Source organism: Myxocyprinus asiaticus, chromosome 7, assembly GCF_019703515.2.
Source record: "Myxocyprinus asiaticus isolate MX2 ecotype Aquarium Trade chromosome 7, UBuf_Myxa_2, whole genome shotgun sequence".
Classification (NCBI taxonomy): Eukaryota; Metazoa; Chordata; class Actinopteri; order Cypriniformes; family Catostomidae; genus Myxocyprinus; species Myxocyprinus asiaticus.
Genome location: NC_059350.1, coordinates 8370797 through 8383512, shown reverse-complemented (window position 1 = coordinate 8383512; position 12716 = coordinate 8370797). Strand labels below are relative to the sequence as shown.

At 36.9% G+C, this 12716-nt stretch overlaps 1 protein-coding gene across 1 annotated transcript in view; it reads left to right on the top strand.

The window, feature by feature from the left end:
- Positions 1-12716, top strand: part of cfap58 (cilia and flagella associated protein 58) — a 144239-nt gene that overhangs the window by 77082 nt on the left and 54441 nt on the right. Inside the window, exons 14-15 of the mRNA XM_051703265.1 lie at positions 3634-3745; positions 4150-4254. Of these exons, the coding sequence (XP_051559225.1) occupies positions 3634-3745; positions 4150-4254 (217 nt within the window). The remainder of the gene's footprint in view (positions 1-3633; positions 3746-4149; positions 4255-12716) is intronic.

The window sequence follows — 12716 nt, the reverse complement described above, 5'->3', positions numbered from 1 at the left end:
AATTGAAGGTTAAAAATTGTGCCATCTAGGTACGGCTTTTAAAGAATCCAAAAATATGTTTGAAAAGTTTGAAAAAGCTCATAATTCTACATGCACAGTTTTTCATGGAACATCTTCTGTTTGCCTGACATTAACATGCAGAGACACAGATCATGTTGAAGCACAAGCATCTCAAGTGCAGTTAGTACAGGCACTCGACCTAAACAACACTCAGTGTTGTACTCAAAATATCACGTTTGTGATCAGGTTAAATTTCACTATTTAGGAGCTGGCTTTTTTCGTGCTTTATCAACATGCAGTGACACACTGACAGTAGTGATGTATAAAGTCACGAAATTAGAGACAGAATCTGAGACTACATTCTCATAGACCCCATTTACACCTGGCATTAAGATGCGTCTCATCACTGTTAACATCTGGTCGCTTAAATGCATCTCCTGTGGCCACTTGTGTTTGCATTTCGAGGTCTCTCGCATTTCATGACAAGATTAATCACTATGTCATTGTGTTACTGCATGATAATAAACCATGAAAAAGTCATAAAAAACAAAAATGCGCGAACAAAACAGGAGCGCTGTTTCTCCCAGATGCAGCTGAAATGTAATCTAAGCACAAGCACAACATTTTGAGCAGAATTATCCTTTATTTTAGTGGAGTACCTGTATTAACCTGAGCTTCAGATGTGTGTGCATCTCATCTGTGTCACTGCAGTTGATATCAGACACACTGAAAAAGATCCGTGAAGGTATTGTGCTTGTTTTTTTTTTTTTTTTTTTCACTTTTCTCCCCAATTTGGCATGCCCAGTTCCCAATGCGCTCTAGGTTCTTGTGGTGGCGTAGTGACTTGCCTCAATCCGGGTAGCGGAGGATGAATCTCAGTTGCCTCTGCATCTGAGACAGTCAATCCGAGCATCATATCACGTGGCTTGTTGAGAGCATTACCACGGAGACCTAGCGCAAGTGGAGGCATCACGCTATTCTCCGCGGCATCCATGCACAACTCACCACGTGCCCCACCGAGAACCACATTATAGCGACCACGAGGAGGTTAACCCAATGTGACTCTACCCACCCTAGCAGCCGGGCCAATTGGTTGCTTAGGAAACCTGATTTTCTTTTTTACTTTTCCAATTGTCCCAGTTGACAGAGTTGACTGGGTGATTTATCTCATATAACCATTGTAAGAGCAATCACACTGCATGACTGCGATGCAAAATTTCTGACACTGACAAAACTTTGCGGGAGGCTTAAATTCTCTCAGAGATCTCGATAGTATAGAATGACATGAGTTAGTGATAGATTAGTTTCCCATGGCGTAGGCCCGTCCTACGGTTCAGCTTCAGGATTCTCACTCAAATCATCAAGTCCTGCCGGAAGGTGATGAGGAGAGGAGCTTACCTCTACAGCAGGACGGGACCTAAACTGGTGGAGTTGGGGTGGTGGTGGGTGAAAGCAACGCAGTGTAATCAACAATGAGACCTTATAAGGCATAGGTTAGAACATGATTGGGTGAGATGTCAGAATTAGATGAGTGAATGACATAATGCTTATTACGAGTCCTCTGTGAGAATTATTGCTTAGGCTTCCATTTTTTTGCAAAGGCAATAAATCGGCAATCGGTGTACATGTCACACTAAGCGATCAAAGAGTGACTATTTTTCCCTACAACAAGAGAAATCTTTTACAATCCTGAAATTTGTCTCAGATGGCATAACCATGGCAAAAATCATATAGTGTGAATCCAGCATAATATGTATTTGGTTTTGGTTAGCTTAGTTTTGAGGGAAAGAAAACGCTGTTCCGGTGTGAATGAGAGGCATAAAGGTAGCAGAATTACTGCATTTTCAACGTATTAGTGTGGACATGGCCATATTTTTAACCAAACTTTGTGTAAACAAAGGTGCTGTGTGAACATAGTTAGAAAAAACAGAGAAACAGTGTTTGTGTGTATGCTTATGTGTATGTGTATGTGTATGTGGACTTACTTGGCTTTTAATGATGCAACAGGTGCACAAGAGGATGCCTCTTCACATCAATGCCCCTGAAATCTTGTTTGTTTACCCCTGCTATCAATTTGAATCTACAAAGACTCTATTAAAAACTCAGGTTAGGTCCTAGACACAAGCACATTATATCTAATATAGAGATCTGACATTATGACAGTTATGAACATAAGATGACACAAGAAAGCAACCATGCTAATTTTCTCCTGCAAACCTTATACAACATTGATTTTGTCCAAATTGTAGGTCTTGCATGTATTGAGAAATCAATCCTTGCCACTTACAAGCAAACTTTCTGTGTTCCCAGCACAACAACACTTGGAAAACCTCTCCAATTTATTTGCATTGCTAGACAAATGATAGTTTACTGAAGATTTTGGTAATAGCATTTTCTTTCCCCCCAAATGAAATTACTTATTGATCACTTTAGCACGCTAAACGCTAACACCCTCATAAACTCAGGTAAATGAGCTGTATGCTACTATCATTTATCTCTCTTTGTTTCTTTAGAGAAAAGTTCTAGGACAAACCGATTAAACAAAGGATTGTATCATTTCTGTTTAGCACTCAATTGGAACCATATGGCTTCCTGTCACATCTATATGTTTTGAGGAGCCAAAGTAATGTCTGACAGATGTCCTCTTAAAGAAGATAGGTTTGAGTGTCCTGAGAAATTATTTTGTCATTTATTTATTTTCAATGTATTTCAAGAGGGCTTTACTGTTGTTGCTGAAATAGTGTAATTTGTTTTTCCCAGGCACTGGCAAACAACTAGTGCTAATAGGTTGGCAGATGAAGCTTTCAAGTTGTTTATTTGCAGAGTTGAATCTCTGTAGCAAATCAAAGGAAGAAACTGGCTAGGTTTGCCATTTCTGAGTCCAATGTATAGAAATCAACCCCAGATCTGCCAGATTACTGCCAAGCGCCATCCCCAATCAGACACTTTGGCATTAATTTAAGCTACCGCTGCTGATTGCGTGTTGCACGATGAAACTCTGAGACTTGGGTTCTGGTCTTATGAGAACCAGGAAGTAATCACACTCCCATAAACAAAGGTGAGTGTGATTCAGATGTTGCATTTTAGCTCTAAATGACATTTTCACTCCACTGACGGTTAGGTTTAGGGTTGGGCTTTGGCTTTGGCTTTGAGCTCAAACATGCCCGTACGTTCAACAACACTTCCATCTTTGGCCACTAGGGACAGTTATTTGAATTCGGTGAGCACAGACCAATTTCAGTTGCAGAGCTTTCAACCTCCTGTTGCCGAATTCAGAGTATGATCAGTCTGGTATATAAATGAGTGTGTGCTTTTTGCAGAGAGGGAAAGTTCAGCTCGGATTCTGTTGTGAGCCGTGACCTATTGATATAAGACCCAAAAAGATTTGTCTCTCTCTCTCATTTGCACTCTTGTTTGCATTTCCCTGTTTGTTACAGTGCATAAGTAAATGTGGAGTGCAGGTTTTTAGAAGCCCTTATGCACAAACTCTTTTCCAAAATGCTGTTTCCTCCTGCCAAAATGCAGTTGGCTATAAATGATGGACAGTAAATTAGTATATTATTGTTGATTTTATTATGGTATGCAAACCAGAAATAGTGTAACTTTGCTGCTGTGTCTTTGTTCTGATGACAGACTGGAAGTGTTTCATATGCAGAGACAGCTGCTGAAAGAGAGGACAAGATGTCGAGCTCTGGAGGAGGAGCTCAATACTCCTTTGAATGTTCACCGTTGGAGAAAACTAGAGGTATAAGATTACATTTGCCTGTTACTGATAAACAGACGCTTGCTTGTGTTTAAAAGCTTTCCAAAGATTTAATTCATATACACTACTAGTCAAAAGTTTGGACACATCAATTCATAAAATTGTGTCTGTAATTGCAAACAGTTTATTAATCACACTGGAAATATAAGGTCAAGTCATGTACATTACCTGGTGGGATACAGTATTCTATGCAGTGTGCTCTGTTGTATACAGCACATTTTGATCATCCAGGTGCCCAATGCATACAAATACTTGCATACTGTGCACAGTATATCACTATATACTGCAGAGATAGTAAGAGCTGTATGTTAGCATGCTATTCCAAACATAGCCACAGTGTAATTGGAAAAGATCTTGGAGTCTAGAGTCTCTCTCTGTCTCTGTAGGCTATTGATCCAAGCACCTTTGAACTGATCCAGAAGATTCATTCTCTCCAGCGGAGGCTGATAGCGAAGACTCAGGAGGTTGTGGAGAAAGAGCTTATGCTACAGGTAATAACTCTCTTCCATTGGTCAACATCTAGTGTCTTTGCATATGTGGCCTTGAGGTAATCAAGAAGTAACTGTGGTAAAAGTATATTAATTTAAAATTGTGATTAGTGCTGTCAGTCAAATACATTTTTCAATCGCAATGAATAGCATCATTTTTCGTAATTAATTGCAGTTAATCGCAGCTTTTGAAAGTGACGAAATTTTTCTCTCTATATATAATTATTTTCCTGTCCAAACGAACTTATTTCCTTTTTAGGAAAGAAAACAAAATATGTAACAATATGTAATAATTAGTTAAAATAACTAATAAAAAAATACATGATAATTAATGCAATTAATCATGTTCCCAGACATTAAAAAAGGAATATTCCTTCCATATCCACCTTTTTCCTGACTTGTCCATGGGTGGCGCCATTACGGCAAGCTACATCCTCTCAGATGCTCCGCATTTCCGCTTAGTTGTTATTATTGTACGCTAGAGCTAGACAAACGTTACTGGTGATGCTGATCATCGGAGGCACTTGAGGAATATGTGCTGTTAGAGGATGTTATAACAACTACAGGTGGATTAAAAAATTACTGGAAAATTAATGTTACAACAATAAACCCACCCAAAAGCTGTCAATGCCTAAAAGTCGCACCAGATACAAGAAGCAGAGTTTGCATTAGCATAAATCTCCATCATTTGCCAATTTTTTTAAAACACTGATGGATAATTCCAAATGATACGTCCCTCGAATCTGCTGATTTTTAAATGAAACCTTGGGAGACCATACGTCCTCTTTTCACGTACATGTCTTCTTTTTTGGACCTTAAAAAGCATCCGGTCGGATTCAGATTCCCAGATTTGTCCATTTTCATACTGAAGTGCTTTCTATCATCATCATCATCATATATTGTGTGTGCAACAAGAACACGGTGAAATCTAGCGCATCATAAATGTGAATTCTCTCTCTGTGTGCTGAATGTCTGTGTGTCTCTCTCTCTTTTACACACACACACACACACACACACACACACATACACACACACACACACACACACAGGGCATGTGCAGAAAGCGTGAGAGCCCAGTGTAGTAATTTTACCATGTAAATGTAAGTGATTGTATTCAGCGATTACAGTCGAAAGCGTCCATACACAGATTTGTAGTGAGAAAGGGATTTACATTAAGTAAACAGGGAGTGTTCCATCGTTTTCGACTGTCGTTAGTGATTATTTCAGTGCTTGGTAATGTGAATAAGTTGCGAACCGGAAGTCTGTAGCATCCGCTTTGGGAGTACGTGCTAAGCATAATGGGTAATTTCGCCACCTGTGATAATCAATTCAAGAATGGAGTACCACCTCCTTTCTCCAGGGGGCAGTAAGCAAAAATAGCTGAATAGGAAACTCGCAGCTCAAACAAACCACACTTACAGAGAGCAGACGACATAAGATGAGAAGTTGTTCTTGCATTCAAACACAGCTTGATGTAGCACAAATCCGAATGCAGGGATCTCAAGACATATTTTTCTATGTTTCAAACTTCGTTTAGCTTGACACAGCGACCTAAAAAACAGTACGTTTATAATGAGACACAACTGAGACAGTACAAAATTGTCCGCCTGACACAGGTGTACATTGACACGTCCTTAGACAAGCCCTTATAATAAACTTCAGACTGATTAACGAATTCATTTACAAAATGGATTGCGATGCACTGTAGACCAGTGATAGGCTTATGCTCAATAATATAGAAATAAACAATATATTGCATTCTAAAGCCACTTTTTGTATTGTCTTTGTTAATGCTTTACTTTTGTGCCAAATTAATGTAATGCATTTTAATTATCTGAATTATTATTATTATTATTATTTATTATTATTTATAATTATTTAATCATTATATATTTAATTATTGTTATATGAGGGGCTTTCTAAGCAAAAATGTATGTATGTGATTAATTGTGATTATTTCGATTAAAACTTAATCAATTGACAGCCCTAGTAATAATGCTAATATTTAGCCAGCAATTTCTCTTTTAAATTATCTGTATTTGGGCCTTTACATAAAAGCACCCCACACCACCCTTTACATAACTGAATGTATTCTGTATTGTAAGTCATCACAAACCTACCAAGTATTATATTCGATAATACAAAAGTAAGCTGAGTCTGATTTATACTTTTAGCCATGCAATATTTGTACTGTCTAGAACTACACTTAACTTCAATAATTTTTTCTCACTTTGTCCTCACTTTGTCCTGTTATTTCTCATAATCAGAGGGTAGAACAAGCCCTCATTGGGTGTTCCACATTTGTATTGGAGCGATCAGCACTATTTGTTTCTCAGACTAGAAACATGCTGTAACTTTCAGAACTCAAAACTTCCTCACCAGTCCAAAAAAAGTGTTTGAAACATCCCAGGCGAGAGAGGGGCAAAGGGGTGTTGTTCATTTTACATGCAAAGGAGACATTTCTTTAAGGCGAAGCAACAAAAAACACAGGCGAAGAGGCTGATCAGATCAAACTTGTTCTTGCGTTAAAAAAAGCTAGATGGTACACAATGAATGGAACAGAATGCAAGTGTCTCAGGACACTTTTTTAAAAGTTGAAGTTCTTTAAAGGGATTGTTCACCTAAAAATGAAAATTCTCTCACATTTACTCACCCTCATGCCATCCCAGATGCGTATGACTTTCTTTCTTCTGCTGAACAAAAACATAGATTTTTAGAAGAATATTTCAGCTTTGTAGGTCAATACAACGTAAGTGAATGGTGGCCTGTACTTTGAAGGACCAAAGAGCACATAAAGGTTGCATAAAAGTAACCCATACAACACCAGTGTATAAATCTATGTCTTCTGAAGCGATATGATAGGTGTGGGTTAGAAACAGATCAATATTTAAGTCCTTTTTTACTATAAATTCTCCTCCCCCTGCCCAGTAGGTGGCGATATGCACAAAGAATGTGAATCAGCAAAAATAAAAGAAGAATGTGAAAGTGAAAGTGGAGATTTATAGTAAAAAAGGACTTAAATATTGATAAGTTTCTTAACCACACCTATCATATCACTTCTGAAGATATGGATTTAACCACTGGTTTTGGAATTTTAAAGTTCTGGCCACCATTCACATGCACTGAGTGGATCTAGAGAGCTGAGATATATTTCCAAAAATCTTAATTTGTGTTCAGCAGAAGAAGGAAAGTCATACACATTTGGAATGGCCTGAGGGTGAGTAAATGTTAGAGAATTTTCATTTTTGGGTGAACTTTCCCTTTAAGTTGACATGTGTCTTAAAAACACAGCTCTCTTGTGTGAGACACAGAAAATGGTCAAAGGTGTCCTATATGAGCCTAGTGTAGGTTTACATAGAAAAACAATTAAAAACAGTACAGATGGATGGCAAAACATGTTTGGTGTGGATGTTAATGGTCATGAAAAAACTAAAGACTTGACTATCATTAGAAGTGGACCTCAAGTGGAAAAAATGAAATAAAATTATACAAAATGTAAGATTTGACCCCTTTAACTAATCAGAGAGGCAGTAAGGAGGAATAGAACAAGAGAAACAAGACAAGAAAAATTCTAAATTTGTCTGAAAGAGACAGCCAAAATGTTCCACATTTACTTGATGTAGAGCATTTGTTCTACATCAAGATGCCCCATTTACTTTCACAATAATGAGATGGACAGACATGGATTTTGATGTTCAGTTTGAATGGTGACTTTAAGTATTTTCTTTTTCACTTCAGTTTCAGCTCAGAAGCAGTAGAAGTGATAAGATGGGCTTTCAAAATGCCATTAACATCAAACAGATAGCCGGTTTAAAAAGGTTCCTTTCAATGTCTGTATCAAATTAAGCTTAAAACACAATTGATCACTATCTCAGGACATTCGCAGGTATCAGATCATTTGAAATATCACTTGCTTGATTTGTTTCAGTTCATGACTAAATTTCCTTTCTCTTCTTAAACTCAATCCAAAGCCCACTATCAATATTTACACAAGCTGTGGTGGAGGGCAAAGTAATATTCCTAATTTTTGTTCTTGCTGTTCTTGCTGTTCTTTTTTTATTACAAATTATATTTTACAAATTACAAATTAAATTATAAGGGTAACATTACAATTGTATAGCTGTGTACACATTTGGGTACACCATTTTTACAGTGTTGATCTTGCCTGGTTAGAAAAGCACTATCTGAGTCTTGAGCTGCTTTCCATGGCATTTCTAACGGCCCCACCACATCCATTAAACAGCAGTGTATTGTTGTTTTGCTTTACAGCAGTTTCCAGTAATAATTGTGACAGCATGTACAATAAACCACCATTTAGGACACAATAGTAAAAAGCCACTGCAGCAAACACAATGCAGCACTTCCTGTAGATGCAGAACACTGGAGGTTTTTATAAAGAGACAGGCTGCAATTTGAATGAAATAACTATTATAGATAGACAGAACGGTCTTGAAGTATTTACAATGCACAAATTTTGGACAAACAAAGAACATTATTTGTATTGAGGAAGTCCAGCTGTAAAAGAGGCATGGGACATATCATGTCAGTTAATATTCGTGCGGGTGAATCTAGACAGGCAATTAGTAGGTTAACTATTTATTTATGTGTAGTGGCCTTAACAGTGGCATTAACAGCTGAGGTACAACAGCAAGTTTTATTTCTACCTTAGCAAAAAACGGTGTTTAAAAAGTGTTTATTTTGCCCCACAGTTAATGTTATATAACACTATATAAATACCATAGATGTGCTGCAAGGTCGGCAAAACTTTTGTATCAGACTCCGTTGAGTTAGACTGAGTTCTCTGGACTGAAGTTTTCATTTGGATAGACTGAAAGCCAAAGCATTATTTTGTATTGCAGTAGATCCAGCAGTCAGAACAGGGTCATGATCCTTAATTTCCAAAGCTCATTGGAGCACTTTTTTGAATGCTTCAGCCATTCCGTCTTCTCCTCCTTGAACCTCCCTCTCCCTCTCTTTTAATACACAAAAAACTGTTTATTACACTCTAATTTTAAATGTGTTATGGACATGTACAGCACTTTTGGTTTTTAGCATTTATACCTAAAATAATTGAGAGGCTCTTGTGAGCAGAGTCAGTTATTTCTCTAGGGTGATTTTATTTTTTCATACTCTTGTTACAAGTACTGTATATTTATGTAACATTTTTTAAAGGAAATATTTAGGATACATTTTATTCACCTTAAACCTTGCTGAACTCTTTTTAAAGGGTATACAACTGTGTTTAATATGATTGTGTACACTGTAAAAATCATTTTGTGTTTAGCAGAAAAGATTAAGTACTGTCTACATTGAATAAGTACGTTTAAGCATGAACTTGAAAATATTAATTAAATTGTACATTTGCACTCCATTCAAGCATGTAAAAATGAATGCTGTAGGTCATAAAGAAATATTATTGATAACTGTTTGTTATCTTTACAATGCAGCACCTTAGAAGACAGGGAGGGAATTTTTATTGTGCATTCCCTTAAATAAAGTTTGTGTTCCCTCACAAATAAGTTGTGCGTTCCCTTGCAATTATTTTGAGTTACCTTGCAATAGCTTCATCCATTCCTTACCAAAATTAACCGTAGTTTTACAACAGTAACTGTAGTTGAACTATGATATTTGTAGTAAAACCACAGTTTTACTACAGTAACAATATTTTAACCACAATATTACTAGTAAAACCATTTTAATAATACAGGAGAACCAAAACTATGGTAATAAATCATTCTACCAAAAAAAAAAAAAAGTTACTACAGTTTAACTGTACCATGTTTATTAGAATGGTTTCATGCCCTCACAAAATTAAACATGGCTGCACTATAGTAAAACTGTTGTAACCATAGCCATTTTGTGATAAGCAGGTTACTATAGTAAAATCAATAGGATCTATTTTTGGGGAGAATGATTATGATTTTTTCCCATACGTTTGATTTTCCTATATTATACTATGGTTTTACTGGAAATGTCACGGTTAAAATATGGTTACTGTAGCAAAACTATGATCAGACCTTGTGCTGTTCCTGGCTGTGTGTAGAACCTGCCTCTCTGCATATCCATCCAAAGGAACCCAATGTTAGAAACAAGTGGCTGAACAGTGGCACATTTCAGTTCAGATTGTTTCGTGTAGAGCCTGACCGATATGGAATTTTAGAGGGGGAAAATTCACTGATTACCGATATGGTGGCCGATATAGTTAATGTTTGAGCTGGAATGAAAACAGACCTTTTCTATGTGGATTGTGCACTGATTTTGCACCGATATGACTATGCAAAGGTACTCAGAAGGCTGCTTTCTTAAACAAATATTTTTATCAAAGAATATTTGACATTCTAGACAATTCTAGAAATGAACACTGAGAAAATAAAGAACAAATAAAAATACAATAAATAGATAAATAAACATCAGTACTGTATGTTTAGTATCAGTCAGTTGCTGACCATTTAAACAAAGAATAAATTAAAATTATAGCTAAATAAAAATCAGTACTGTATGTTTAGTATCAGTCAATGGCTGACCATTTAAATAAAGAATAAATAAAAATACAATAAATAGCTAAATAAACATCAGTACTGTTTGGTATATGTCAATTGCTGACCATTTAAATAAAGAATAAATAAAAATACAATAAATAGCTAAATAAACATCAGTACTGTATGTTTAGTATCAGTCAATTGCTGACCATTAAAATAAAGAATACATTTAAATAAAATAAATAGCTAAATAAACATCAGTACTGTTTAGTATTAATCAAATGCTGACTATTTTAATACTGCCAGTCAATTATTGGCAGGTTGTAAAACAAGAAGCATTTACACCTGCTGAGTCAAGAGATAAACGGCGGCAGCGGTGTTACACCGTATTCTGCTATACAAGTTCAGAGGAAACTTTCAACGGTGGAAAACCAGACTTTTAAATATTACATTTTATAAATGCAACAACTGGAATTGAACCAAAGGGGTACCAAACTGTGAATCCTGAAAAAAACAGTTTGGTGAATACATGTTTACACATTAGCTTCCACTCAGCTGACAAGCAATGAAAGTAGCTACGTGGTTAGCTAGTTAGCTATAAGCTTGTTGTCACGGAGAGTAAAAGACGGACATTGTTTATTTTACTTTCCAGCATTGCGTCTCACCAACTAGGTAACAACATAGCGTGAAATCAACACTCAACAGACACAATCCACCACCGCATCGTTGTCTGCTGAGTTGCAAAAAGATGTTCTGATGTTTACGTTTCAATCTGCTACATTACTGACTGCACTGACAAACTTTAGCTGGCTAACAGCAAACAGATGTGATAAACATGAGTGACATGGTTGTCAGGGACAGGGTTAACGTTATATTAGTTATATTGAAAAGGGAAAATGATGGAGTCATTGTTTATTAACTTTCCAGTATGTATTTCACAAACTAGTTAGCAGCTTACCGAGAAGACACCACTTAACTCTGCACCGCTTAACTCCGCCCTGTCTGCAGAACCACCATCAGCTCAGCTCTGTAAACAATGGATTCGGAGCGCACTCTGCTGGACAAATTACATTATGACACCAATTCAAGCATTGTTTTCTGCATTATATGTTCTGAAAAAAAAAGTTTTCATATCTGCGCATATCGGTAAACATATACGCCAATACCGATATATCGGTGAAAGGCTAATATCAGCGATAATATCGGCCGACCTAGTTTTGTGGTCCTGTCAAAATGTAATGCAGGCTTTGCAAAGAGGATTTTATGAAAAGACAGAGCAGTTAAAAACTATTTCGTTCTCAACAGTAAACCTGCAGCTCTTGTGGAGACAGTGATGATGACCTTACTGAGGTTGTGACCATAAACCCTACATGTAGATTGCTTAATCTGAGATGTCAATGTGACTCACTTCACTTATTTGTGAAAGAACTTTTGCTTCAAAAAAAGTAAATAAAATTAAAGCCATTGTCATGTCAAAATCTTCTCTAGCTGTCAAGGGAGGATGTCACAGTTGTAAGACAGGTCAGTGCCAGCGCAAGCTGACAGATGTGCAGTTGTCACCCAAGTTCTTTGGCAGACAAAACTGTTGTGGGGGTGTGGAGATTGAGTTTTTGTTCCCATCACTGTCACCCAGAGAATGTCTTCTTCATCTTTGAACAGAGTGACACAGAAAACATCTGTTTTCATTTAAATCACACTCATCGTCTACCTGTCGCTATGGCACACGGGCGATCCAGGACAGCAGAGCAACACTGTGAGCTTGAGAGGGTTACCTCAGGTGTTTGCCATTCAGAATGAGGCAATGATGTACTGTGACTTCCTGTTTTTCTCCCTTTGCTGTTTTTCCTTCTTTTTAAAGGCTCCATAAAAAATAAAAAATGTGCACTTTTGTGGTTTTTAGTCCATTTCTATTATCTTTGAAGCCATCTTTATATCTAAAAGTTGACAATTAGCTTGTAGCAGATACATGCATTTAAAATTCACAGT